Genomic DNA, 27,042 nt, shown 5'->3' with positions numbered 1-27,042 from the left:
TGGATCACATTTAGTCTATCAACAAAACTTAAAATTGTAAGTGCATATTATGCAACCCTCAACATTAACTTAAATTCAATGTGTATTTTTTTTTGTGTAAAGGAACCCAAACAAAATTCTACACGTGTTTGGAATGTTAGTTATCCAACTTAGAAAGAAAAGAAAAATCGGGCATTGACTAGTAGATTGCTAAAGACAAGGAAGGAATGATTCTTTACTTTTTCTCGTATATTATAGAAATTAGTGGTTTAAATTAATTCACTCCCCAAAAAGAAAATATTCGTTGCTAGCAATATTTTTATAAGGTTTCCTGGTCAGCAACTCAGTGTGTGCTTCATTAGTTCAACAACAAATAAAAAGTCACAACTCACAAGCAACATGCACAATTCTCCTCCGCTAGGCGGTCTAGGCCCTCCCCACCATCCCGACCCATTGGACCAAGCCTTCATCACCCCCACGACCCATCCGACCCATTGCATCATGGACTTGCTCTGCCACCACATGCTCATCCATCTCCTCCACCTCTAGGGCTCCACACCACCACCCTGACCCACCTAAACCAGGATTTTATCACCATACGACCCACTTGGGACACTGCATCATGGATTTGTTCTGTCGTTGCATGCTCCTCCACCTCCTAGGCCACTAAGACCTCCACCTCTTCGGCCACACGATCCCCCTCCTAGGCCTTCACACCACCATTGCCATCGTTGTTGATGTAATGCATATGGAGCTTTTATCCTACATGTATATGATGCAATGTTGAATGTTTTTTAATTTCTTATGGTGCTTTTGAACCCTTTATAAAACACAACAAGGGAAAAATTAAGTTGTCACTAGAGCTTTGTAGTTTCAGTACTACCTATATTTACCAACCATGTACCCCTTATGCTTTTTCTGGTGTGTATGATGTTAGAATAATAAATAAAGGGAGGTAATTTATTTGTATACTTCGCTGTTTAAATCTATAATAAACACATTTTAATGATACAAAATGACGTTTGTTAAACTTTAAGAAAAATACTAAACATTTTGAATCTGAATATTTTTAATTTTATGAGGACGAAAAACATATTTTAGCTATAAAAACAATAAGATTAGAGGTAAAAATGTATTTTCTACTAATTCATAATAGTTTTAATTATGTTTTTGCCTCTCAATTTAGGAGTTTTTTAGTTCTCCAAATAAAATTTGTTTGGTACCTCCGTCAAAATTTGAATGACTAATCATTTTCCCTCGCCACTCCATAACCTTCTCCTCCCATCAGTGCTACGACTCGTCGTGTCAACTCGCCCCCTACCCAGGTCACCCAAATCCTCACCAACATTACAACAATCACACCAAACTTCACACTCATGTTGCTACCAATATTCCTATGCAGAAGGGTCTACTACAACATACTTATTCTCCAAAGAAATCATAACACGAGTTGCGGCTCGATCTCCTTTACCTTTCAATTCGCCCACAAACTTGTTATTATTGTACAGTCGCACTGCCATCTAGGCCCCCAACGCTAGCGCTCCACCCCTACCCTTCACCTACCACACCAACTCCATGACCACCACCTTAACCCACCCAAATAACACCCACAAGTTCAAATTTGAGCTAAAGACTAACATTGAAAGCAATGGAAGAACCAGGGGCTCACTATGATGCATAGTTCTCCTATACAAAAATCTCTTGAGAACAAAGTAGAGTGTGAAGCCGAAAGTGAAGAAGAAGAATAAATGAGAATCATTTTGTTAAAATAATAATAAATAAAGTGTCAATTAAAAAACTCTCACTTTCCTAAACAAAAGTCATTGAAATTCACATTTCTAATGGTATCAACTTAATTGGACGGAAATAATCAAACTGATATATTTTAAAATAACCTCAAGGATCAATTAAATCTTTTAAAAACTTAAGAATCAAATTAAATTTTTAAAAATAATTTAGGGATTAAATTGAAAGTTAAGTTTTTTTTTTCTCTCTCTGCCGTAATTGTTTGTTTGTACCGGGCCAGGCCCAGTCCTCTGGAAATCCCATCTCCACTATCGTCCATCGTTACCCTAAAACCCGAAAAACCCCATCTCCGTCTGTTCGAAACGACGGTGACACCAATTCCCTCCCACTCCCTCTCTATTTTCCTCTCCACACTCCACATTCCGCCATGGACGACAGCTTGTACGACGAGTTCGGCAACTACATCGGCCCCGAGATCGAGTCCGACCGCGACTCCGACCGCGACTCCGACGCCGATGACAACCCCGACGACCAATCCGACGCCGTAGGAGCCGCCCACTCCGATGGAGAGGACCCGAGCAACGGGTGGATGACGACAATCTCCGACGAGCTGGAGAACCAGGTGGTGTTAGCAGAGGACAAGAAGTACTACCCCACCGCAGAAGAGGTGTACGGCGAGGACGTCGAAACCCTAGTCATGGACGAGGACGAACAGCCCCTGGAGCAACCCATCATAAAGCCCGTTAGAAACATAAAATTCGAAGTGGGCGTGAAGGACTCCTCCACCTACGTGTCCTCTCAGTTCCTCCTGGGTCTCATGTCAAACCCTACTTTGGTTCGTAACGTGGCACTGGTGGGGCACTTGCAGCACGGGAAGACGGTCTTCATGGACATGCTCGTGGAGCAGACGCACCACATGTCCACGTTTGATTCGCAGAGTGAGAAGCACATGCGGTATACCGATACCAGGATTGATGAACAGGAGAGGAGGATTTCGATCAAGGCGGTTCCCATGTCGCTCGTGCTGGAGGATAGCAATTCCAAGTCCTATTTGTGTAACATCATGGACACGCCTGGCCATGTTAACTTCTCCGACGAGATGACCGCGGCGTTGCGGCTCGCTGATGGCGCTGTCTTGATTGTAGATGCTGCTGAAGGAGTCATGGTATTGCTTATGACCCCTTTTCTTCTTTAGACTTTTTGGCATTGCATTGTATTAATAATAAATGTTTGCTCTTAAATGAAAGGCTCATTATGTGTTAGCGCTCTAGTAGAGTATCTTATCACTTATCAGCTTGAATGTGGCAATGCAATAGAGTTTCACCTTAGTATTACTAGAGTATCACATCACATCAACATGAATGTGGCAATGCAATAGTGTCATGTTCGGATGACTGAAATCGCAGTTAAAATAGTAGAGGAATTAAATTCACGTAAAAAAAAAATTGGGAGAGGGAACCAAATTTGTGAAATGAGAATAATAGAGAAAGCAAAAGTATAATTGAGTCAAAATGAAACTGTTATGTATATGATATGACCTATCTGTTTGATTGTAATACTACTTAGTTACTGTGCTATAGCTGCAAAACCATTGAGCTTTTAGTTTCTTGTGGTTTGTAGGTAAACACAGAGAGAGCGATACGTCACGCAATTCAGGAGCGGTTGCCGATTGTTGTTGTAATTAATAAGGTAAATGATTTCTTTGCTTTTGATGTCATTGAGGGAGAGTTTAGGTTGTGATCTTAATCTTATTGTTTTGTGTTTTGGCTTTAGGTTGACAGGCTTATAACTGAGCTTAAGTTGCCACCGAAGGATGCTTATCATAAACTAAGGCATACTTTGGAAGTTATTAATACTCACATATCTGCTGCCTCCTCGATTGCTGGTGGTGTTCAAGTTGTGGATCCAGTTGCTGGAAATGTTTGTTTTGCTAGTGCTACTGCTGGATGGTCCTTTACGTTGCATTCCTTTGCTAAGTTGTATGGGAAGCTGCATGGAATTCCTTTGGAGGCTAATAAATTTGCTTCTCGGCTTTGGGGAGATTATTATTTTCATCCGGATACCAGAGCCTTCAAAAAGAAACCCCCTGCCAGTGGAGGGGAACGATCTTTTGTGGAGTTTGTGCTGGAGCCACTTTACAAGATATATAGCCAGGTGATCGGGGAACATAAAAAGAGTGTAGAGACAACACTTGCTGAACTTGGAGTTTCTCTAAGTAATGCAGCCTACAGATTAAATGTTAGGCCTTTGCTAAGGTTGGCATGTAGCTCAGTTTTTGGTCCAGCTTCAGGTTTCACCGATATGCTTGTTCAGCATATACCTTCTCCGAGGGATGCTGCAATTAAGAAAGTTGATCATATATATGCTGGTCCTAAAGACTCATCCATTTACAAAGCCATGGCACAGTGTGATTCTTATGGGCCCGTAATGGTTAATGTGACCAAATTGTATCCAAAATCTGATTGCAGTGTGTTTGATGCCTTTGGTAGAGTTTATAGTGGTAAGATACAGACAGGACAGACTGTACGGGTACTAGGAGAAGGATACTCGCCGGATGATGAGGAGGACATGACTGTAAAAGAAGTAACAAAGTTGTGGGTTTATCAAGCTCGTGATAGGATGCCAGTAGCTGAGGCTCCTCCCGGTTCTTGGGTTCTAATTGAAGGCGTGGATGCTTCAATCATGAAAACCGCCACTCTTTGTAATGTGGATTATGATGAAGATGTATATATATTCCGGCCTCTTCAGTTCAATACACTGTCAGTGGTAAAAACAGCTACCGAGCCATTGAATCCAAGTGAGTTGCCAAAAATGGTGGAGGGCCTGAGGAAAATAAGCAAGAGTTATCCTCTTGCAGTTACTAAGGTTGAGGAATCTGGGGAGCACACTATTTTAGGGACTGGTGAGCTGTACTTGGATTCAATTATGAAGGACCTGAGAGAGCTCTATTCCGAAGTAGAAGTCAAGGTTATCTATTGTTTTCCCTACTCAGTTATTCTATTTCTGTCGATAACTTTTGTTCTCTTTTTTATTAGACATTGACTTAAAGGTAAAGTTGTTCCTTTGTTGAAGACTATCCTTTCATTTGCTTTTTCAGGTAGCAGATCCTGTTGTCTCATTTTGTGAAACTGTTGTTGAATCTTCCTCAATGAAATGTTTTGCTGAAACACCAAACAAGAAGAATAAAATAACTATGGTAGGTATATGGCTTAGTTCAAGAGTGTCTTTTGTTTTCCAAGGCTGATTTATTGTTTACGACACTCATAGTAACCTTGATTGTTCTTTAGGTTGCTGAGCCATTAGAAAGAGGTCTTGCAGAGGACATAGAGAATGGTGTTGTTAGCACTGACTGGAGTAAAAAGAAACTAGGTGACTTTTTCCAGACTAAATATGACTGGGATCTTCTTGCTGCACGGTCAATCTGGGCATTTGGCCCTGATAAGCAGGTAAATTCTCTCTTATGGGTCTATTTGTTTGTCTGTCTCCCTGGCTCTCTGTGTAACTTATGCAATTGTAATGCAGGGTCCCAATATTCTGTTAGATGACACCCTTCCAACTGAAGTTAACAAGGATCTAATGAATGCCGTGAAGGATTCCATTGTTCAGGGGTAACCATACAGTACACTGAACTATTTACCTATCCATCGATTAATTGACTATATACATTGACTATGAGGTTTTTTGTCATTTGACAGATTTCAGTGGGGTGCACGAGAAGGGCCTCTCTGTGATGAGCCCATCAGAAATGTTAAATTCAAGATTGTTGATGCAAAGATTGCTACAGAGTCACTTCATCGGGGGTCTGGCCAGATCATTCCAACAGCACGACGAGTGGCCTATTCAGCTTTCCTCATGGCTACTCCTCGTCTTATGGAACCAGTATATTATGTGGAGGTATATGCATTACTAACCATAATGATGGCTGTAAGCTGTTTATCATTTGTAGCTTTTGACATTTTGACCAATTGATGATTATGTAAGGATCTGCATACAAACTATTTACTAATAAGTAATAATGGCCTAATCTGATAAAAAATATAATTTTAGACTAAGTCTTGGTACAATAGTGTTACTATTTCACTGATTCTTGCTTTGATGGTAATGTTATTCTTTTGGCCTTTGCATCAGATTCAAACACCAATAGATTGTGTATCTGCAATTTACACTGTATTATCTCGAAGGCGTGGACATGTTACTGCTGATGTTCCTCAGCCTGGCACCCCAGCTTATATTGTTAAGGTTGGTGGCTAATTTTTACCTATAAGATGTTTTAATGAATGTTGGCTCTTTAGACTGCTATGGTCTTGAAGATATTGAGTATAAGCTCGAGTGTGTGCATCAAAAGTTTGGTTTGCTGACTTTTTCCCCTATCTCAGGCATTTTTGCCCGTGATAGAATCTTTTGGATTTGAAACAGACTTGAGATATCATACACAAGGTCAAGCATTTTGCATGTCAGTTTTTGATCATTGGGCTATTGTTCCTGGAGATCCTCTGGATAAAAGCATTGTTTTGCGCCCACTTGAACCCGCACCTATTCAGCATCTTGCCCGTGAGTTTATGGTGAAGACAAGACGTAGAAAGGTATAATCCTTTTCCTCCTTGTCTCTCGGTACTTACTAACTTGTGATACAATTTTAATCCATTTTTAATTTAAAGTTTTTCCTCAGAGGTTTTCTGTCGATAGAATTCTATATTTTGAAGCCTTTGTAATCGACGACTTGCTTTATCCTTTAACCTTTTGTGAAATAACTGGCTAATGCAAATCATTTAATACACGTTTCTTTTGCATTAAATCTTGCAGGGAATGAGTGAGGATGTGAGCATAAATAAGTTCTTCGATGAGGCTATGATGGTGGAACTGGCACAGCAGGCAGCAGACCTTCATCAACAAATGATGTGATTCTGTATAAAAAGATTCTGTCCGATTTGATCTTCATTTCACGTTTTTTTTCCCCAGAAGTTTGGGCCTTTTAAGCTGTTCCCGTTTCACGAGTTTGCAGGATTTGGCTCCACTTTTTCACATACTGGTGCAAGCTCCAATGCCATTGAGATAGTAATCTACTACCTTCTTTTCTTTGTGAAAAAAGCTACTTATTCCGGACGGGGGCGGCTTTTGTACTATAATTCTGCACTGATCTTGTAGTAGCATTTACATGTTTTCTTTAATTTTGACCCCATAAATCGCGAAATTGTATGAATGATTGTAGTTTTAACGCCTTCATACTATATAGGTTAAACAAAATTCTATTTGCAACGAAGTTACTTGTGGACGTTAGTCACAAGAAAACCATATAATGCAGAAGCCGCAAAAAACATTTGATGGAGATTTAGTAAATATCGTAATTTTATTGTGTTTTAAGTTTCTTGTGTTGATGGGGATTTGCTGAAAAGCTTTTATGATGTCAATGTGTCAGCCCAATGGACCCTAATAGCACTGATAGGCCCAAGCGAACAGTGAACAAACCTGTAAAATATAGAGACTATGTTTAAAAGGTGTTAGTATAAGACCGTTGGGACTCTAGACATTTAGTATTTTCCTTTCCAAGAAGCTTCTAGGACTTTAACAGCTGGCTGCTAGCTGTATTTGACCGTTGTGTGTTAATTCAGGCTTTAGTCTGTGTATTTAAAGCCTTTTATCAACAATGAGAAGTAGGAAGAAAGTATTATTTTAATATTTATCACTATGTTGCTTTTTCACTGGCCGATGGTGAAAACAAATGTATAGGCAATTAAACATGATTGGTTTCTAGCGAGTCAATTCTACACTTTTTTTTTATATATGTTTTTAGCTGTTAACTACGTAGCCTGTTTCTGCACTTGTTATTGGAAAATAACTCACCTACCTAAATACAGTTTTCTCACATTATAGACATGTCCTTTCGTCATTCTATGTTGACACTTGACACTCTTGCTTTCTATGTTATCTTGACGTCGTGTTAGGCCTAAAAGTGTTTTTAATTTTAATTTTAATTATATTATCTAATCACGATGGATATCATGAGTCAAATCTAGGTTCCATTTATAATACGTAAGAGCACTTTGAAAAATAATAAAATATTGCCATGATTAGAATAAAGCAATTTGGGTAGTATTTTAATGCCTTTTTACGTTACTCTTTTTTTGTTGGTCGTATGATACCCATTAGAGTTATAAGGAATGTCGCTCATCAATTATGGCCCTGAAATTTTCATCTTTATTATTTTATGTTTACTTATTTTGATCAAATAAAACCATTAAGGGCGCAAATGTATAGTTGCTTCTGAAGCTTACTAGTGTTGTGAACTTCAATGGTCCATATATATGGACATAAGGTTGGCAAGAAACCATTTAATATCCAAAATTATAAGAGGGTGATCATGTTCATGGTTTAAAGCCAATGCAATGGGGTTCAGCTACTCTTTTCCAATCCTGGGGTTTGTCTTAATTTCGTTCACCTTGGTTTGGAATAATTTAGGTGGCCCTAAATGGCGTGAATTGATAGTTTGCTCAACAGGAGTATCATCTTTTGTGAGTAAAACATTATACGGTTACTGGAATAAGTTCAGAGTCTAGCATTCCTTTTCTTCTTTGCATGGAAATTTCTTGTTAAAACTTACTTTAGACAGTGGTTGTAACTGTATTTTGACGTGTATGTTTTTCAAGATTAATGTTGTAATTCTCATTTTGAGTACCTCACTCACAAATCATTTTGTTTGCTTTTCACAAACACACAAAATCCATCCACAATGAGGAGCTTGACCAACAAAAAAAAAAATGAGGACAGTGCGATGTTGCTTGTGTGCATAAATTACATTTTTACAAGATATACATAATTCAAGTTTATCACTTTCCCATTAAGACATTAGCAATGGGGAAAATAATTATAAGATGGTATGAAATTTATTTGAATTTGCCATCTTGGTGTGTTCCTTACTCCATCCCCTCAGGGATCAGCAACAACAGGAAGTAGAATGACATTTTTAGTGTGACGGATGAATTTATGTACATAATCTCACCTCAAAAAAAGAATCATTTGTGTTGCAGAGAAGAATGTTTTATCCTTCTAGCAAGCACTTGAGATTTTGAAGCCCCTCAGCAGATATACTTCTTCTGACTCTAGGCCTTTCTACAACCATAGGAGGTGGTGGTTCTGAGTGGAAACATATCATCACCACTGTCAAGTTGTCTGTTGCTCCTCTCTTTATTGCTTCCCCTATTATCTCCTTGCAACACTGCTTCACATCATTGTGCTCTTGAAGCCTCCTTCGAGCAAAGTCTACAGCATTTTGGCTGCGAAAAACATCCCAGATTCCATCACTCCCAATTATCAAAAATTCATCTTCTTTTGTTAATGTCATCAATTTAAGTTCTGGCTCAGCACTCAATGGTCCACCCTTTCCATTCATTTCTTTCATTCCTTCAAGATGCCAGTCACCTAGTGCACGAGTCACTCCTAACTGGCCGTTCAGGTAACCGTCATCTATGTATCCACCTAGAGACTCAATCCTCTTCCTTTCTTTAATGCACAATGGCCTGTGATCTTTGGACATTTCTATAGCCCCTCCACCACGGGACAATACAGCGCGGCAGTCTCCAGCATTGGCAACCAGTAAAGACCTATACAAGACAATGGCATTCATTTAGAACATTGAAATAGTTTCATCAAATATCCATTCAACATAACTCAGCCAATTGCTATGATTCGATATTTATGCAACTTGCAACATTGGTGGAGAGAAGGGAACAATAAATCCTGAAAGGGAAGGCATAGTGTGATATATAGGCACTGCATCTGACTTCAAAATCAGTGTGCCACCACCTCCCGGATATGAACTGTGAAAATTATACATGGTTTTACAAAGGCATAAAAGCAGCAAAGATGTTCACCTTCCAAATATAATTGCAGTCAGTGCAGTTGTACCAGAAGACAGGGAAGACTCGGTAGAACATGATCTTGCAAACTCTGCATCAATCTCCAAAAATGACCTTGTGACTACCTTCTCTAATTCCAAAGGGAAGTCAGCATCCTCAACAATCACCCGTGGCAGATGATCACGAACAAATTGTGCAGCGCTCTTCCCTCCGTGTCCATCAAATACCTGCACAGTAAACCATTTTTCTCTTTACATGTCAAATCCTGATTAGTAGGATGCATATCCACCTATTCAAAATGACTAATAGATGTTCAGTCTCTTCTGAGGTGAATTTTCCTATAGCTTATATAATTTACTTATTAGTCACAAGTTTCAAGTCAGACTTTAGAATTGCTATACTATTACAATTTCTGAAGGGGAGGAAAGGGGGGGTGACAATGATAAAGAGTCCACAATGTCACCTTTTAAGAAAGTTCAAAAAAGGAAACATTTTCAACACCGAATCTTGCAAACCAGGTTGAAGTATTTAATATCCCTAACTTCGACTTATAACATCATCTGGTCATTGTCTAGTTCTATACAGATCCAATTATATGTTAATTTGCTTGCAAAAATTTTGGGAGAGGAAACTTTTGAGGCTTGAGTTTCTAGCTCATTGGATTATGTGAACACAACAAGATGCTTGACCTTTCTTTTTAAGTTGTCCATCATTGACTACTTCCTTCCTTCTTGCTGGTCACTGTTTAGGGGTGGACTAAGACTGTTCTATTTTTTTTTCCGGTTTATTATTACAAATATAAGGGTAAGGCTGCGTACAACATCCCTCCCCCATACCTTCGCATAGCGAAGAGCCTCTGGGCAATGGGGTACGAAGTTTTTTTTTTTTTTTTATTATTACAAATATAACATGACTGCATGGGATAAAATGAAATTTATGACACCAGGCGAATGGCATAATCGGTTAGATAGCTTACACCATAAAAGGAAATAGCTTCCTTGCAAAGTTCGTTATTGCCAAATTTTTCTGCCAAGTCTCCAATGCATATGTGGGTATCCTCCATGGAAGGGCGATCTCCAATATCAGAACACTCTCCAGACCGAAGAGTAGGGACAAAGTTCATCATGTTCTGTTTTTTGTCCACAATTTCTGCATCCTCACATATGCTTTCCAGCTAAAATGTACCACAGCAGAAAAATGCAAATGAGCCAAGATGATAGGAGCCTTGTGCAGAGAAATAAAGTTAACTAACAGAAGACGCTAAGCAAACTCAAGAAAAACATGAAAAGTAAGAAACAGATGAGTATTCTCGAGTACACAAACACGAATATTATTCTGAAATTGTACCAGGTGTCAATTTCAGCAGTATGTAACTACTTTCATATCTACAAAGTCACCAAACTCAATTTTATGAATCAACAAATTGTGCTAACAAATAAGAACCATTTAGAAACACCAATCGTGATTTACATGCAAGCAATGCAGGCTGATTCAATTGACAGCACAATCAGTTTCCACATTGATGTTACCAAGTACACAAAGTTAATCTCCATCCCCGGAGACGAACTAATTTCCGACAACCAATTCTAACATTAGCCACCCTTTTGATAATCACATCTGAGAGAATTTCAAGATCAAGTAACCTTTAGAGGTCATATTTCATTAGCAAGTTCTCTTCTTCCACAGATACCCAAGAAGAATCCAAGCAAGCGATTAACAGCCATATGGGCAGACACAAACCAAAATCTAATTAAAAATAGAAGAATCCATGACTTCACAAAAGGTTAAAATAAAAAACAGTGAACAAGATTCATGAACAATGGCAATTAAAGTACTATTGAAGTCTCCGAAGCATAATTGAAAGAGTGGCCTACAAATTCAAACTACCGTACAGTAAAGAAAAAAAGAAAAAAAAAGACACCCCATAAAGGAACAGAAGAAAGAGAAAGATGAGGGGAAGGAATTCCTTACAGGAGATGAATTTACAATACTGATCTGGTCAGAGGGAATTCTAAAAGAAGAGTCTTTTTCTTTGTTATCCATGTGGGCACGCAAGAGATCACAATGCAAAGGCCATGAAACTCTCCTATTGTTATCAACGTTCTTCTCTATATGATCTTCACCAACTTGTTCGCCATCTTTCACACACATGGTGACAACAAAAACACTTGCGGTCAAGTGGCACGTTCAACTCAGCAACTGGCACTTGCACTTGCACTTGCAGGCATGGAAATTATGAAGTAAGAGTAGTCCACACACAACTCCACATATTAAGAGATCACACTTGATGGAATTTTGTTGCTTACACTACAAAGAGATAGAAAGAGAGAGAGAAAGAAGATTCTTAGAATATGTTGGGACAATGATGGCGTTGTTGTGTGTTTACATATAAGTGTTAGTGGAAAGCAGTGTGAAAGGAGAGAAGATGGGAGCCGTTAAGTTCCTGATTTTTCTATGAAAGCGTGGTCCAAAATTGTTGGTTGAGTTTATTAAGTGGTTTCTTGATATTATAATGTTTTTTGCTCACAAAAATAAGCTTCTATGATGTCCCTTTCTATGCTTACCTATCATCTTGTCATCCCACCTAGTTTTCTTTTTTATGTATTAATATTAATTTTCCTCTCTTTTTTCTCTCCCTTTATTGCACTCCCATAATATCCCATGTGAAAAATCTTCTGCGATATTTATACCCGAATTTCATGTCTTTTCTTTTCTCCATACCTGCTTCTATTAATTTTGTGGCTTTTATTTAGCCATCAGTAGTAGTAGTGCTTATTGCTTGATGGCGTGTTCAGGGCTCAAACTTGGTAAAGATAATTTCCATGAAAATAAGGGAAGCTGGTGCGGGAAGTTGGAATACATACATCATTAAATACAATTGACTATGACTAATTGACCATAGATATTTTAAATGTCCTTTTTTTTTTAATATTACAGTAGTTGAGCGACATTATGTTAATTATTTGTAAATTTTCCTTTTCGATTCAGTTAAATTAAGGCATTTATCTCTTAGTTTCCTTTTTAAATGTTTTTAGATGTCAAATCTTTTTAATATCATAGTTTACTGATATTAATTTTATTATTGATAAATTTTCCCTTTCGATTCAGTTAAATTAAGCCATTTATAACTTGGTTTGTTTTTGAAATGTTGAACTTTTAAATGTTATATATATATATATATATATATATATATATATATATATATATATATATATATATATATGTACATCAAGATTGAAACAAATTTTGTTATCACTTTTTATTTTAAAAAAGCATTTTAAGACACATGTATATAAAAAAGAAACTATATTTGTATAATAAGAAGAGAAGAGAGGAATATGAAATAAGATAAATGATGTGGTAGGAAAAGTTAAAAAAATGTTACATACACAACATGATTTATATACAAAAGATAAACAAATAATTAAAAAAAATAAATATAATTGTGTTAACTATAATAATAATAATAAAAAATTGTGTAAACTAGGACAAATGAGTGCACGAATAAACTAATATGACATTATTCTAGTGTAATCTATCTTAATTTGAGTTTTAAATATACATTTACGTTTTGATGAAAGAATTTTGTTGTTAATAATAATTATATTTTATTTGAGAAATATTGTCTTACACGAAGAATAGCTGTAGTTTTATACAAAGCAAAATTAAGTAAAACGGTTTTATTTATTTAAACAAAAAGTGAATTAAAATTAAACTTAAAATTAATTTGTTTTTCCTTTCACGATTATTAATTATCCTCAATAGAATCATTTTATGCCAGCTAGAGATGTACGTATAGTCCTTGTTTGCTAGTGCACATTCACCCTCTGCCAACCGTATTAATTGGGAATAATTAAAGTCTTCTATATTATGTAAAATCTAAAATGCAACCGAAAAACTTACTAGGAAACGTTTCTATCCATTTTCATTTTCGTTTCTTAATTTAATTAAAATTCATAAATATAAATAAATAAACTACTAAATATTTTTATTATTAATTATGAATATTTTTTTATTAAATAGGATTAAATTAAAGCGATATAACTTTTAAAATTCTGTACAATTAAAGGACTTTTAAAATTAAAAAAATTATTAAAATAAAATATATGAATTAAGATACATCAATTTTTGCTTGGAGTGATTATTTCAACAGCTCATCGATTAACAATGTAATTAGTTAATCATTAATTACTAAAACATTAAATTAGTAAAAAAATTTAATTATCAACTAGTGATATAAGTGATCTTGACTTCAGTTTTTTAACTAAGATGTCGATTTTTCAATAGATATTAATCATTATTAAAAAATGATAGATACTCTATACCATCATCATGATAATAAAAAAATAATTTAATTTATTCACATTTATTTCCTAGAATAAAAAAATAAGATCATTTTTAAGTTATATTTTTTTATTTTATTTTTAGAATTTATTTATTAATCCTATTTTATATCTACTTATTTTTTTGGAGATGAGAAGGACGAGACTTTGAGATCACTTTTAAGTTATACTTTTTTTATCCATTTTTAGAATTTATTTATAAATCCTAAACAAATTTTATTTTAATTCTTAAATTTGTAAATATTTTTGGTGTTTCATTCTCTTCTCTTTTTCAAAGTCAATGCTATGTTTTTTCATATAAACATTTAATTAAAATAAAAAACCTTAAGTATGTTTTCATATAAATATATCTCAAATTGATAGAAAAAATGTCAATAATATAGTAATTAATAATTTCTATATAATTTAAAATATAAAAATAACAAAATATTATCTTTAAAATGTAATTTTTTTATTTCATAATAATATTACTGAACAAAGAATTCCTTTAGTAATTAATTAATTTAAATTTGTGACAAAAAATTAGAGAGAGAAAAATTCATTAAAATGTCAAATTTGATCACAAAAAGTAGTATGCAAAATTTGTGACAGATAAATTAGGAAGGGAATCATTTTGTCTCTAAATTCCTAGCTAAATATGTGTTATTTATTTTGTAAAACGCTTTTAGAGAAATAAAAATTTCAACCCAAAATATCACACACACACACACACACAATATTTTACTCGGTTATAAATTTGTGACTGAATATTTAGAGAGAAATATTTTCCGTCACTAAATCCGTTGTTAACTGACATATATTTAACATCATCACAAGATGTATGATACATTGCAAATTTCATCACTGTTAGAGAGGAAATTTATTTCATCTCTAAATTCATTCACCCCTGTACTGTTAACTGAAACTAATTGAAATTATGTAATTATGTTTGAACGAAATAAAATGAAATAAAATGCTAAAAGGCCACGTTACTTAATGAGAAAGATTATATTATATGGACATATTGAGTTATGATGATATTTTCTTAAAAAGAGAAAAGAAAATTGTTGTAACCAATCATAGTGGTGTGCAAAGTATTAACAGTACTCATAATAGGTAGTTGCAAGAAATTCTTTCAAGACTATTCCCTTTGAGGACGGCATTCATATAACTAAATAAATTTCTTGAGAGTTAAGTAGATGGGTTTTGTCTATTAGGGGTCAAAACTCCAATGTAGGAAGAAAACGAATAAGGTCTCCCCTCCTCTTTGTTCAATTAGCCATTTATAACTTTTAGACTTGGTTTCATACTAATACTATTCGATAACATCTTTTCTACTTGCTAAACTACTTTGAAACCAACCTTATTATTTTATTAAAATATTCAACGGGAGCAGCTGTTGGTATGATCCTCTCCTAACTGGTATATGGTGATCTGAAGTTATAATTTAAGAAAGAAGCAAAAGTATTGTATTTTCTAGCTATATCCAGAAAAATATGGATTTAACTAAATCTTTTTTTTCCTCATCAAAGTACACCAAAGATTATAATACTCCGATTGAATCACACCAGAATGAAAAAGATCCAGAAGCTGTACAGGTATGGAACTGTATAGTTAAGGATGAATTAAAAGGAATTAATTGGTATTATCTATTCCTATAAGATGTATCTATTTTTCGATAGTCTATCATATAAGAACTCCATAGTTAAGCTTGTTTGGTTTGGACTAGTTATAGGATGGGTAACCTTCTGGAAAGTTTCTCAGAAAGCATGTGAATAAGGACAAAATACGCTAACAAATTTTGTGTTGATTTGTGGGATCAATCATTGATCCTAGAAGTAAACATAGCTGATTTTCGAGATCTTGGAAAAGGTTACCTATGGAGGGTTCTGACTGGTGGAGGGTTCTGACCAATAAAAATATTAAGTGAAATGTCACTGCATGAAGTGTCATAGTGTGAAAATTATTGAGGAGTCAAAAATCAAGGATACTAGAGAGATAACATCCCAAAGATGTCATCTATAATATGATTCATGAAAGGTAAAAAAGAAGAAGCAAATAAAGTCTTTGAATAGTTGAGATGTATTCATATACCTTTCTTGAGAAAAGATTTACTTATCAACTAGAGCAAGCATTGGTGCTTGAAATATTTACTTATTTGGTTGCAACTCCCTTATTTCCCTTTTCTTTCTTCTGGTGATTGATTGTAGAAGGAAAATTGGCTATTGCACGGATACTCACGCATGTACTAGTACAATATGATACACAATTTCTTAAACTTTTAGATATGACTATTGTTAGAATGTGATTAAAATAGCTAGCGATTAGAAGTGAACTATGGATTGTTGTTAGAAAGTGAATAAGCTAGTTTTAGCAGATATACTGTATAAATAACATTTGACTCTTTCATCATTTTGACTGATTTTTTAATAACAAAATTTCAATTCTCTCACATCTTTTTCTCATATCTCGTGTGTAAATCTGTTATTGTTCTAACAATCAGAGCCAAGGTTTCGATTAAGGGATTCTTGCAACACACATGATGGGACCAATTGGCGCGAATTTTTTAACAAATCTTCCCATTCTCAATGGAAAGAACTGAGATTGGTGGCGTGTGCAGATGAAGGTGATTTTGGGCTATCCGGAAGTCACAGAAATTGTCAAAGAAGGTTATCTAACGTTCACTGAAGATTCTACAGATGCACAAAAGGCGCTTCACAACAAAAACAAGAAGAAAGATTGTAAAGCGACCTTCCTGATTCATCAATGTGTTGATGAGGCACACTTTGAGAAGATTACAGGTGCTGCAACTTTGCGAGAAGTGTGGAAGATCCTGGAGAAATGCAATGAAGGCGCAGAGCAATTGAAGAAGGTGAGATTACAAACGATGAGGCGTCAATACGAATTGATGCAAATGGAGAATAATGAAAAGATAGCTGAATTTTTCGATAGAATCATCACTTACACGAATGCCATGAAGAATTGTGGTGAGACAATTTCAAATCAAATAATTGTAGAAAAGATTATGAGAACACTCAATCCCAAGTTCAACAACATTGTTGTAGCCATTGAAGAATCTAAGAAGCTCGAGGAATTAAAGGTAGAAGAACTTCAAGGTTCTCTCGAGGCACATGAGCAGAGACTCGTTGAAAGAGGTTTAGAGAAGTTTGGTGATCATCAAGCACTACATGCTCATACATCAGGAAGAGGAGGCCACAACTCCAAAGGAAATTCTTGATCAAGATCAACCAGAAAGCTCCAATAGAAGAGGGAGTTTCAATAACTGGCTAGGAGGAAAGAAAAAAGTTGTTGACAGGAAAAAAAATCAAATGTTTTAATTGTAATCGGATTAGACATTTTTCCACATAATGTGTAGCTGCACCAAGTCATACAGATCATCGGGGGAGTCAATCACATAGTGATCATCAAGCAAACATGGTCAAAGAAGAGAATGAAGCAAATCCTAAAGAACAACCTTTGATGATGATGATGATCACCAATCCAAAATCTCACAATAATGAAATTTGGTACATAGATTCTGGGTGTTCAAATCATATGATCGGACATCGTGATTGGCTTGTTAATTTTGATGCAAAGAAGAATAGCACAATAAGGTTTGCAGACAATAAAGAGTTATTCAGGTTGAGGGTGCTGGGAATGTGTTAGTCACAAGGCAAGATGGAAGACAAGCAGTGATCTCAGATGTGCTTTATGTTCTTGAAATGAAGAGCAACTTGATCAGTATGGGTCAGCTCTTGGAAAAGTGATTCTTAATGAATATGATTAATGGTTTTTTGGAGATCTATGACACAACAAAGAGAATGATCATGAAAGCCCCTTTGGTTAGAAATAGAACCTTCAAGGTAAACCTAAACACCATTGAATCTCAATGCTTTTCTGCTGCTACATGCTACATTATCAAATGACTCATGGTTATGGCACCTAAGGTTAGGCCACTTAAATTTCAAAGATTTAAGCCTGTTGAGATCAAAAGATATGGTATATGGTCTTCCCTCAATTGTGATTCCAAAGAAAATTTGTGACAACTGCTTGATCAGCAAGCAACCTAGAACCTCTTTCAGTTCATACACTATGTCCAAAGCCAGTGATATTCTACATATTGTCTACTTAGATGTTTGTGGGCCATTTGATGTTCCATCACTAGGGGGAAATAGATATTTTGTCTCATTTGTTGATGATCTTAGTAGAAAATTATGGCTATATTTGATTAAGGCTAAGAGTGAAGTGTTCAACATCTTTAAACGATTCAAGGCTCTAGTAGAAAAGCAGTCTAGGAAGTGTATTAAGATTCTGAGGACAGATGGAGGAGGATAATTCACGTCTGGTGAGCTAGAAGGCTTCTGCAAGGAGCATGGAATAATACATGAAGTAACTGCACCCTACACTCCCCAACACAATGGGATTGCAGAAAGAAGAAACAGGACCATATTAAATATGGTAAGAAGCATGCTCAAGCAGAAAAATATCCCTCATAGTTTCTGGGGTGAAGCAGCCATGACTATTGCTCATGTCCTAAACAGATGCCCTACCAAAAGGCTTGAGTCAATAGTTCCAAAAGAAGCATGGTCTGGTAGCAAGCCTTCTATCAAGCATTTCAAAATCTTTGGTTCATTCTGCTATAGACATATTCCAAATCAAAGGAGAAAGAAGCTTGATGACAAAAGTGAACCAATGATTTTTGTAGGTTACAACTCTACAGGTTTCTACAAGTTGTACAATCCCAAGACAAAACAAGTTCTATTCAGTGGAGATGTTTATTTTGATGAATCTAATTCATGGGGTGAGTCACAGCCTATAACTGAAATAGTTTCAAAATTATAGTTTGATTGGGAAGAAAACAACTTAGTAGGAGAAACCATTCAAGAGACAATGAATGTTGAGTCTCAAGTAGTGAATAACATACCTATAAGAAATAAAAATTTCCCATCAAGACTTTCAGACTATCAAGTTTATCCTGATAATGTTATCTTAGATGATGGTGATCTAGTTCAGCACCTGGCATTCATGGCTGATGTGGAACCTATTAGTCTCGATGAAGCCATCACAAGCAAAGTATGGAAATTAACCATGGAAGAAGAATTAAGAAGTATTGAGAAGAATCATACCTGGGAAATGGTAGAATTACCTCAAAACAAGATTCCTATTGATGTCAAATGGGTTTTTAAAGTTAAACTTAAACAAGATGGCTCAGTTGCTAAGCAAAAGGCTAGACTAGTAGCTAAAGGTTTCATGCAGAAGAAAGGGATAGATTACTCAAAGGTGTTTGCTCCTATAGCTAGATTGGAAACTGTGAGGCTAATTGTTGCTTTGGCTAGTTGGAGGAATTGGAAGTTATGGCAGCTGGATGTTAAATCAGCTTTTCTCAATGGACCACTTGATGAGGAAGTGTTCATTGTACAACCTCCTGGTTTCATAAGTAAAGGGAATGAACAGAAGGTTTTGAAGTTAAGGAAGGCTCTATATGGCCTGAAATAGGCACATAGGGCTTGGAACAAAAGAATTGATACTTTCCTTCATAGTGTTGGTTTTCATAAATGTTCAGTTGAGCATGGAGTCTATGTTAAGACTGTAAGTTCCACTAAAATTCTTCTTATTTGCTTATATGTGGATAACTTATTGATTACTGGTAGTAGTTTAGCTAGTATTGAGTCACTCAAGCAAAGCTTAAAGAAGGAATTTGAAATGACAGACTTAGGAATCTTATCATATTTTTGAGATTAAAGTTTGCTTATACTGAAAAGGGAATCTTTATGCACTAGAAGAAGTATATTTTAGAGGTAATAAAGAAGTTCAATATGATGGAGTGTAATCCTGCAGAAACTCTAGTTGAGTTAAATGTGAAGCTTGTAAGAAGTGAGAATGAGGCTTCATTTTATGGAACCTTGTTCAGGCAGATTGCTGGTAGCCTGAGGTTTATTTGTCAAAGTAGACCAGAAATTGATTTCAGTGTTGGACTTGTGAGCAGGTTCATGAGTGATCCTAGACAACCACATTTGTTAGCTGCTAAGAGAATCTTGAGATATCTAAAGGGAACTCTGGGATATGGAATCATTTTTTCCCATCAAATCAAGGAGGATGAGAGTCTACATCTTGAAGCCTATTCTGATTCTGATTGGTGTCGTGATTTGGTTGATAGGAAAAGCACTATGGGACAAGTCTTCCTATTGTCTGGATCTCCTATGTCCTGGAGCTCAAAGAAGCAAACAGTGGTGGCACTATCAACTTGTGAAGCAGAATACATTGCAGCGTGTTCAACTGCTTGTTAGACACTATGGTTATCTTCCTTGCTTAGTGAATTGAAGGTGTTTGTTGGTAATGTTGTTGAATTGCTTGTGGACAGTAAATCATCTATAGCTTTGGCCAAGAATCCAGTATCTCACGATAGAAGCAAGCATATAGACACCAAGTTTCATTTCCTTAAGGATCAAGTAAACTAGGGCAGGGTTAAATTGAAGCCTTGCAGGACAGAAGTGCAATTGGCAGATATAATGACTAAGTCATTGAAGATTGAAAGGTTTAAGGAGTTGAGAGAGTCCTTGAATGTAGTTTGTTTGTAAGCTTTTGGATCAAAGGGGGGTGTTAGAATGTGATTAAAATAGCTAGCGATTAGAAGTGAATTATGGGTTGTTATTAGAAAGTGAATAAGCTAGTTTTAGCATGTATACTGTATAAATAGCATTTGACTCTTTCATCATTTTGACTGATTTTTTGAAAAATAGAATTTCAATTCTGTCATATCTTTTTCTCATATCTCGTGTGTGGATTTGTTATTGTTCTAACAACTATAACAAAATATATTACATCAAATACATATTTATCGTCAAAATTTTGTTATTCTATGTGATAGTTTTGAAGAAAACTATTGCAAGAATGTGATTATGCTTTTTTGGGAGGGGTATTAAGACTTTTTGTTTCGAAAATTATTTTTATTTTTTTATGTAAAAATTATTTTTCTTGTATATGGGTATATATATAGATCAAGTATTGGTAGTGTTATTCCACAATAAATTCCAATGATCCGATCAATTAAATTTATTTAATGAATTACATACAAAAGGTGTTGCTACGTAAAAAAATTATTTAATGAAATATGAAATGGTTTAAATATGAGAGAGAGAGAGAGAGAGAGAGAGAGAGAGAGAGAGAGAGAGAGAGAGAGAGAGAGAGAGAGAGAGAGAGAGAGAGAGAGAGAGAGAGAGAGAGAGAGAGAGAGAGAGAGTAAAAAACAATATTTTAGTAGTTTTCTCAAATCATCTGCATCTTAAATCATCTGCATCTTAAACTTTTTAAAACAATAAAGCTTTGAAAGTGATGGATATCCACAACATAGAAGAAGAAAAAATGGTTACGTACGAAATATGAATGCAATTTCTTAATACAAATATTAGTATCAAATAAGGATACAATATAAATACATCACTAGTTTTGAAGTATATGTGTATCATAAATTATTGGAAATACGTAACATAATAAGTTAAGAGACAAGTTGACTATGGCATATTGCTTTATTCTATAATTACCAATTATGAGGAAAAAGAATTGAAAGCAAAGTTTTACAAATTTTATTGGTTAGTGCTAATAAAGAACTTATTCAATGGAAACACGATGGGTAATTAATCACATTATAACTTCTCAATCGAGTTTCTACGGAGGAGGTCCTAGTTGCGCAAACAAGTCAGCACAGCCTTTAAATATAGCCCTATGATTTTGTAGGCTTGGGTGCTGTATGACACCCCATCTCTCATAAATGTCGTAGTTGAATTAATCATAAGTTAAAATGAGAGAAAGGAATCGAAGTGAAATGACTTTTTTTTTAATCTGAGAATGAACTTTAGTACAAATTTAGTGGCTATCGCTACTGGGATTCCAACAAGGCATTAATGTTCATACATCATATAAGTCTTTATGGTCAAGTCAAGCATACCAAAAGGAGGGAACCCTTTTGCACTATAAAGTTATCATGACACTAGCAATGCATAAGAATCTCTCTCACGTCTTGATGGGAAAACTGAAGATGTTGGACTAAGACGTGGGACAATGGTGTTCACTGAAGTTGTGCCCATCACATTTTGGCATCAGTGGAAGGGCTTAAAAAGTTCCATGCCCCTCGTAAGGGTTCATTTGATGTGAGATATTTTCATTGCTAATGGCCAACACCAAAATGGCAACAAAAAAGAGAAAAAAAAAGGTCAACTCAACACCAAACAAAAGGGATTAAAGTATTTTAAAATGGAACAGCAAAATATGTATTCCAATATGAGAATATGTTTGAAAATCAGGTAAAAAAATATGTTTGAAGTAAAAATATTTTTACAAAAAAATCAATATTTTTATTTTTATTCATTAATTATATTGAAATACATATAATAACAATTTTAACTATAAATCAAACATGAACCAACAAAATCAAGTACTTTAAAGTTTAAAGCACAGCATGGCAAGAATTTGTGGAACATTGTGATCCAACAACATCAATAGCAACATGGTAATTTGCTCAAGACAAAAAAGGTAAATTTCCCAATCAGAGTTGGGGTGTCATAGTATCAATTAGAGCAACTATGTGACAATGATGTGGGGACAACAACAGTTCTCGTAAGCTAGCTATGGTAGACAGGGTGACAGTTTCATTATTGATCTAGTACAGCTCCAAGCTGTTATGAGCACCATACACCGACACAGTGATTTCTTGTCACGAATAGAGGGCATATCAACTAACACAATCGCATGAGTTTAATTTGGTCCATTTCCTACCAGATCAACAATGCTATATTGCCAGTGTTTCAGACACATCACGCATGCAACCATTGAGACTCAAGTCAAAGATTTCCACTGATGCGAATCCAAAAAGTTACCAACATACTCAACTCGTTAATCGTTATGATAGGGTAAATTTAATGTAAATTTCATTAAATAAAAAGTCTTGCTAGAATATATACTTTATTAAGAGTGTTCATAAATCAATTTGAATTATTTTAAATCACTAAATCAATTAAAAAAAAGAAATTGAACAGACCACTATTTAATTTTTTTATGTAATTTGAATTGACTTTCATATCTAAAACTAAATCACACACCTCTTTTGTAATTTATGTTTCTTTTTTATGTGAAAATAAAAAATAATATCAAAAGGCTTATAATTAGATCTTTTGACAAAAATTTGTATCTTAATTTTTTATAATATATTTATGACAAATATTAATCAGTGTCCAAACTAATTAGAAAACTTAAAATAATTTTTTTATTAAGATGTATAAAATTGGGTTATTCATGATTTTTTTTTTACATTCTCTTATAATTTTATATTAAATATTTTTTGTAATTCTTTAATTAGTGTATAAGTACACGGATTAGTAAGACTCTGTATTTATTTACTGCGATCATCCTTTATTACATAAGTGTGGATTTCAGGCAGGATCTGATATTATTGACATGGGTGTATTGAATGTACATAGTCAAGACATATAATATTGACAAGAAAAGTTTAACTAATCCTAAATATGTTTAATTAATGTTGATATAGATTAATTAACCTTTATCTTATAAAGTTTACAAGCATTTATAGCTGTTTTAGTTTTCATTTTGTCTTGGTTTATTTGATGTGTATTCGTCTCCAAAAATAGATAAAATCAAGGCTTATTGGAATTTTAATTCTTCTATTTTATTTTATTCGATATGTAATTTTGGTCCCCATGTTAAAATAAGAACATTTGGTTTCTTTATTTTCAAAAATACTGTGATTTTAATCTCTTATTTTAAAATAGACATTATGTCCTTTTATTTTATAATATTTTCAATTTTAGTCAAATTCTCAATTTTAATCATGTTTTATTTCTTTTTTTATCGAATTGAGTTCTGAATGTAACATATTCATTTAACGTATTATAGAAAATAATTTAATTAATTATAAATGTAAGAAATAAAAAAAATAGGAAATAGATGAAGTTCAAGATTAGACCAAATGCGCAAATTTTATTAAAGTTGGGAAATTATTAAAATAGAGGAACCAAATGATTGGTCAACACGATAAGTGAACAATGATTGGTGAAAGGACCAAATGCCCAAAAGGACATACACATCAATACGTGGAGGGATAAATGGTGGGATGAGTTTATTAAGTTAATTGATTATGTTGAGCATATCCCCCGAGTTACAGCAAGCTTCAGTTTCAGATATGTACACAAAAAAGAATTCCGTCAAATAAAACACTACTGTTATCAGACGAGACCAATGAGATAAATTCACCAGAAATCCTAGCCAGTATTCACATATTATACCCCAGAAAAGTGAATCGCATGGGCTTGAGAAGTTTTGGGTTGGATTATTAATGGATTACATATCTCGACGAGCCGTTTTAATGACTGTGCTGTGTATTTTCTTTCCTCTGCATACATTATTTTTAAATTTCATACATCTAACAGGTGTCAGATGTGATCCAATCTTGTGAATGCTCAAGAAACAAATTCAATGTACACTGCTGAGTTACAAAACTAATTTTCGTAATTTCCAATGGGCACAAATCTCAATCTCAGTTTAAAACATATTCAACCAAACTTTAGAAACCCGAGTAAACTAAATATATTACTGGTAAAGCAAATGAAGAGTCTGCATAGTTTCAAAAATTAAAAGGCAAATAGTATTCGAAAAACATAATGTATAACAAAATCCTAAACATAAAGCCAGAACGAAACCTCAAAGAAAATCCAAAATTGATAAGGTTTTAATATGTCACCTTCCAGAAAAGAAATCAGATCTACTAAATAACAAGGTAACATTTTTCTTCAATAAAAACTGGAAATCGAAGCTCACATTCCAGTAAAAGCCTTCTTTGCACCACTAGAAGATCCAGCTGGGATCACTTTCAAGACATTGAACCTCACTGTCTTAGAGAGAGGCCTGCAGAAGTGTTACAAACAAGAATCAAACAGATATCTATACCATTAAATATACAAGATTTACAGGTTAGTACACAAAAAAGGTTTCTCTTATATAATCTCACCTGCATTGACCAATAATAACGTGATCCCCTTCCTTCACACGGAAGGCAGGTGATATATGAGCAGGAATATTTGAGTGCCTCTTCTCGTACCTGAACAAAAAAATAAAAATGGAATTGTAATTATGTTTCTACAAACATACCAAACAAAAAAAAAGGCTAAAAAGGATGGCAGGAGAATACCTCTGGTACTTCTTGATAAAATGGAGATAATTCCTTCTAACAATAATAGTCCTGTTCATCTTAGCACTGTGACATGTTCCAGCCAAGATACGGCCACGGATGGAAACATTGCCAGTGAAGGGGCACTTCTTGTCAATATAGGTTCCTGTATTCAAAAGGAATAATAAATCAAAACAACTGGTTTAAAAGCAGAAATGACCACATACAGGTACAGAGAGAAATAACTAGGTCATTTGATATGAAGTAACAAAAGTACATGAAGATAATGACATGAGTAATGCCATGAGATTTAACAATCAGCCTCACAAAAAAAAAATAGCATTTTAAAGTGTATAGACAAATGCATGGTATTCTAATAACTAGATTACAATTATTATTTCCCAACAATACTCGCACAACAGAACACCATAATATTTTAGATAGTAAACATTAGTAAAAGCATATACCCTTGAATCCTGTAAATAAATATGTTCACACCGAGCACGTCTCTAACTTGGATTTGAAATGCATGTTTAAAAACCATTGCAATTATAAAACAAGCACCCCAAATTATCAGATAGCAGCCACAAACAAACAACACTAGGGCATGTTCGGGAGTGAACTTTTTGAAAGTGAGTTTCTATAACCTAATTTACAAACACCGCATCAGGTCAACAAAATTTATGGCATCTATAATAAGAAGAAACAAATATCCACAACAATAACCTGATAAATTCACATCGCAAAGAACAAACATTTTATAAGAGAAAGTGGTGAATGAGAGAGAGAGATACCTTCGATGGCTTCCCTGGGAGTCTTAAATCCAAGCCCAATGGACTTCCAAAAGCGGTTCCCACCTTTTCCAGGTCTCTTTCCCTTCCCAGTCTTCTTTGTGCTGCGAAAGGGACCAAAAACAACAAACGATTCAGCATCAAAACATCACAATGGAAAAAACAAAAACAACAAAAGTGAAGCATTTTCTCGAACACTAAGCGTACCTGAGAAACACTTTTGGTTGCTTCAGAAAAGCTTTCTCGGTCTGCAAAACACAATTGAAAACAAAAAAAACAACGGAAGATCCAAAACGAGGCCTAATGAGTATTGATCAAACGAAATGGAGAAAAGGAAGAGAAAATGTGGAGAATAAGCGCACTTGTTCAGCCATGGTGAAGGGAGTTGTAGGCAAAAGCTGCAGAGAAGAGTGTTTGGACCGCCGCACTCAAAAACCCTAATAACTTCTCTCGCTCGGAGTTGAGGGAAGACGCTCCTTTTGTTAAGATTTCAGCTACTGGGCTTTTTAAAGTGGGCTAGGAATTAGATTAGCCCAAAACTTAATAAGCCTTCTAGGGATAAGTAAGTAATGTCGCACTGGATGTTAAGGTTTTTTACCTTTAAATTAAATCATGAAAAAAAAGTAAATTACACTCGTATTTTTGTATTTTTTTTTAATTACATTCGATATTTTTTTTATATTACTTTTACTTCTTTTTTTTTGTGTCGTTAATTAATATCAATTGAAATATATAAACATATGAAATTGTCTAACATTTTTGTCACACTTACACTCTTCGTGTTTTTTTTTTTTCAAATCGCACCCAATACTTCTTCCTTCTTTTTTACATTACTTTTATCTTCATCCTTTTAATGTCATTAACTAACATTAATTATGTGGACAGACAAAATTGTCCTAACACCTTTGTTAAATACTTAATAACAAATTAATAATTAATTTTGTAAATGAATTTTACTTAAGACAATAACAACTTTTTCTTTAACATTTGACTCTTACTTCATTATTGACTTATTGTTAACACTTGAAGAAAATGCAGTTCTTGATTGAAATATTATATCAAACACTTAGCCATTAAAAATAAATATTTCAAAGAAAGGAGTTAAAAATACAAATGTAAGAACAAAACATTAAATTTTGAAGCAAATGATCATATTTAACCAATAGGCATGGTTG

General features: G+C 34.6%; 4 protein-coding genes across 4 annotated transcripts; 2 read left to right on the top strand and 2 right to left on the bottom strand.

Annotated features, from left to right (window-relative positions):
• The first annotated feature begins 1,978 nt into the window (after positions 1–1,978).
• Positions 1,979–7,057, top strand: LOC114375284 (110 kDa U5 small nuclear ribonucleoprotein component CLO). Its single transcript, XM_028333063.1, has 10 exons — positions 1,979–2,890; positions 3,346–3,414; positions 3,499–4,692; positions 4,823–4,921; positions 5,013–5,171; positions 5,248–5,333; positions 5,421–5,619; positions 5,854–5,964; positions 6,102–6,308; positions 6,529–7,057. Exons 1-10 carry the CDS (start codon positions 2,153–2,155, stop codon positions 6,625–6,627), a joined length of 2,961 nt encoding a protein of 986 aa, XP_028188864.1. The 5' UTR covers positions 1,979–2,152; the 3' UTR covers positions 6,628–7,057.
• Positions 7,058–8,370: 1,313 nt separating this feature from the next.
• LOC114377514 (probable protein phosphatase 2C 27) lies at positions 8,371–11,979 on the bottom strand. The gene is made up of 4 exons (XM_028336054.1): positions 11,550–11,979; positions 10,555–10,752; positions 9,594–9,805; positions 8,371–9,323 (listed from the first exon to the last, which is right to left on the bottom strand). The coding sequence occupies exons 1-4, from the start codon at positions 11,727–11,729 to the stop codon at positions 8,762–8,764; spliced, it is 1,152 nt and encodes a 383-aa protein (XP_028191855.1). The 5' UTR covers positions 11,730–11,979; the 3' UTR covers positions 8,371–8,761.
• A 7,740-nt stretch (positions 11,980–19,719) lies between these two features.
• LOC114373244 (uncharacterized mitochondrial protein AtMg00810-like) lies at positions 19,720–20,187 on the top strand. The gene has a single exon (XM_028330755.1). The coding sequence runs from the start codon at positions 19,720–19,722 to the stop codon at positions 20,185–20,187; it is 468 nt and encodes a 155-aa protein (XP_028186556.1).
• Positions 20,188–24,472: 4,285 nt separating this feature from the next.
• Positions 24,473–26,388, bottom strand: LOC114372847 (40S ribosomal protein S11). The gene is made up of 6 exons (XM_028330386.1): positions 26,230–26,388; positions 26,075–26,115; positions 25,871–25,971; positions 25,098–25,242; positions 24,918–25,007; positions 24,473–24,814 (listed from the first exon to the last, which is right to left on the bottom strand). Exons 1-6 carry the CDS (start codon positions 26,239–26,241, stop codon positions 24,724–24,726), a joined length of 480 nt encoding a protein of 159 aa, XP_028186187.1. The 5' UTR covers positions 26,242–26,388; the 3' UTR covers positions 24,473–24,723.
• Positions 26,389–27,042: the final 654 nt, after the last annotated feature.

The sequence above is a fragment of the Glycine soja genome, chromosome 11 (assembly GCF_004193775.1).
Source record: "Glycine soja cultivar W05 chromosome 11, ASM419377v2, whole genome shotgun sequence".
Taxonomy (NCBI): Eukaryota; Viridiplantae; Streptophyta; class Magnoliopsida; order Fabales; family Fabaceae; genus Glycine; species Glycine soja.
The sequence above is the reverse complement of the archived record's forward strand: the minus strand, read 5'-3'. Positions and strand labels throughout refer to the sequence as shown.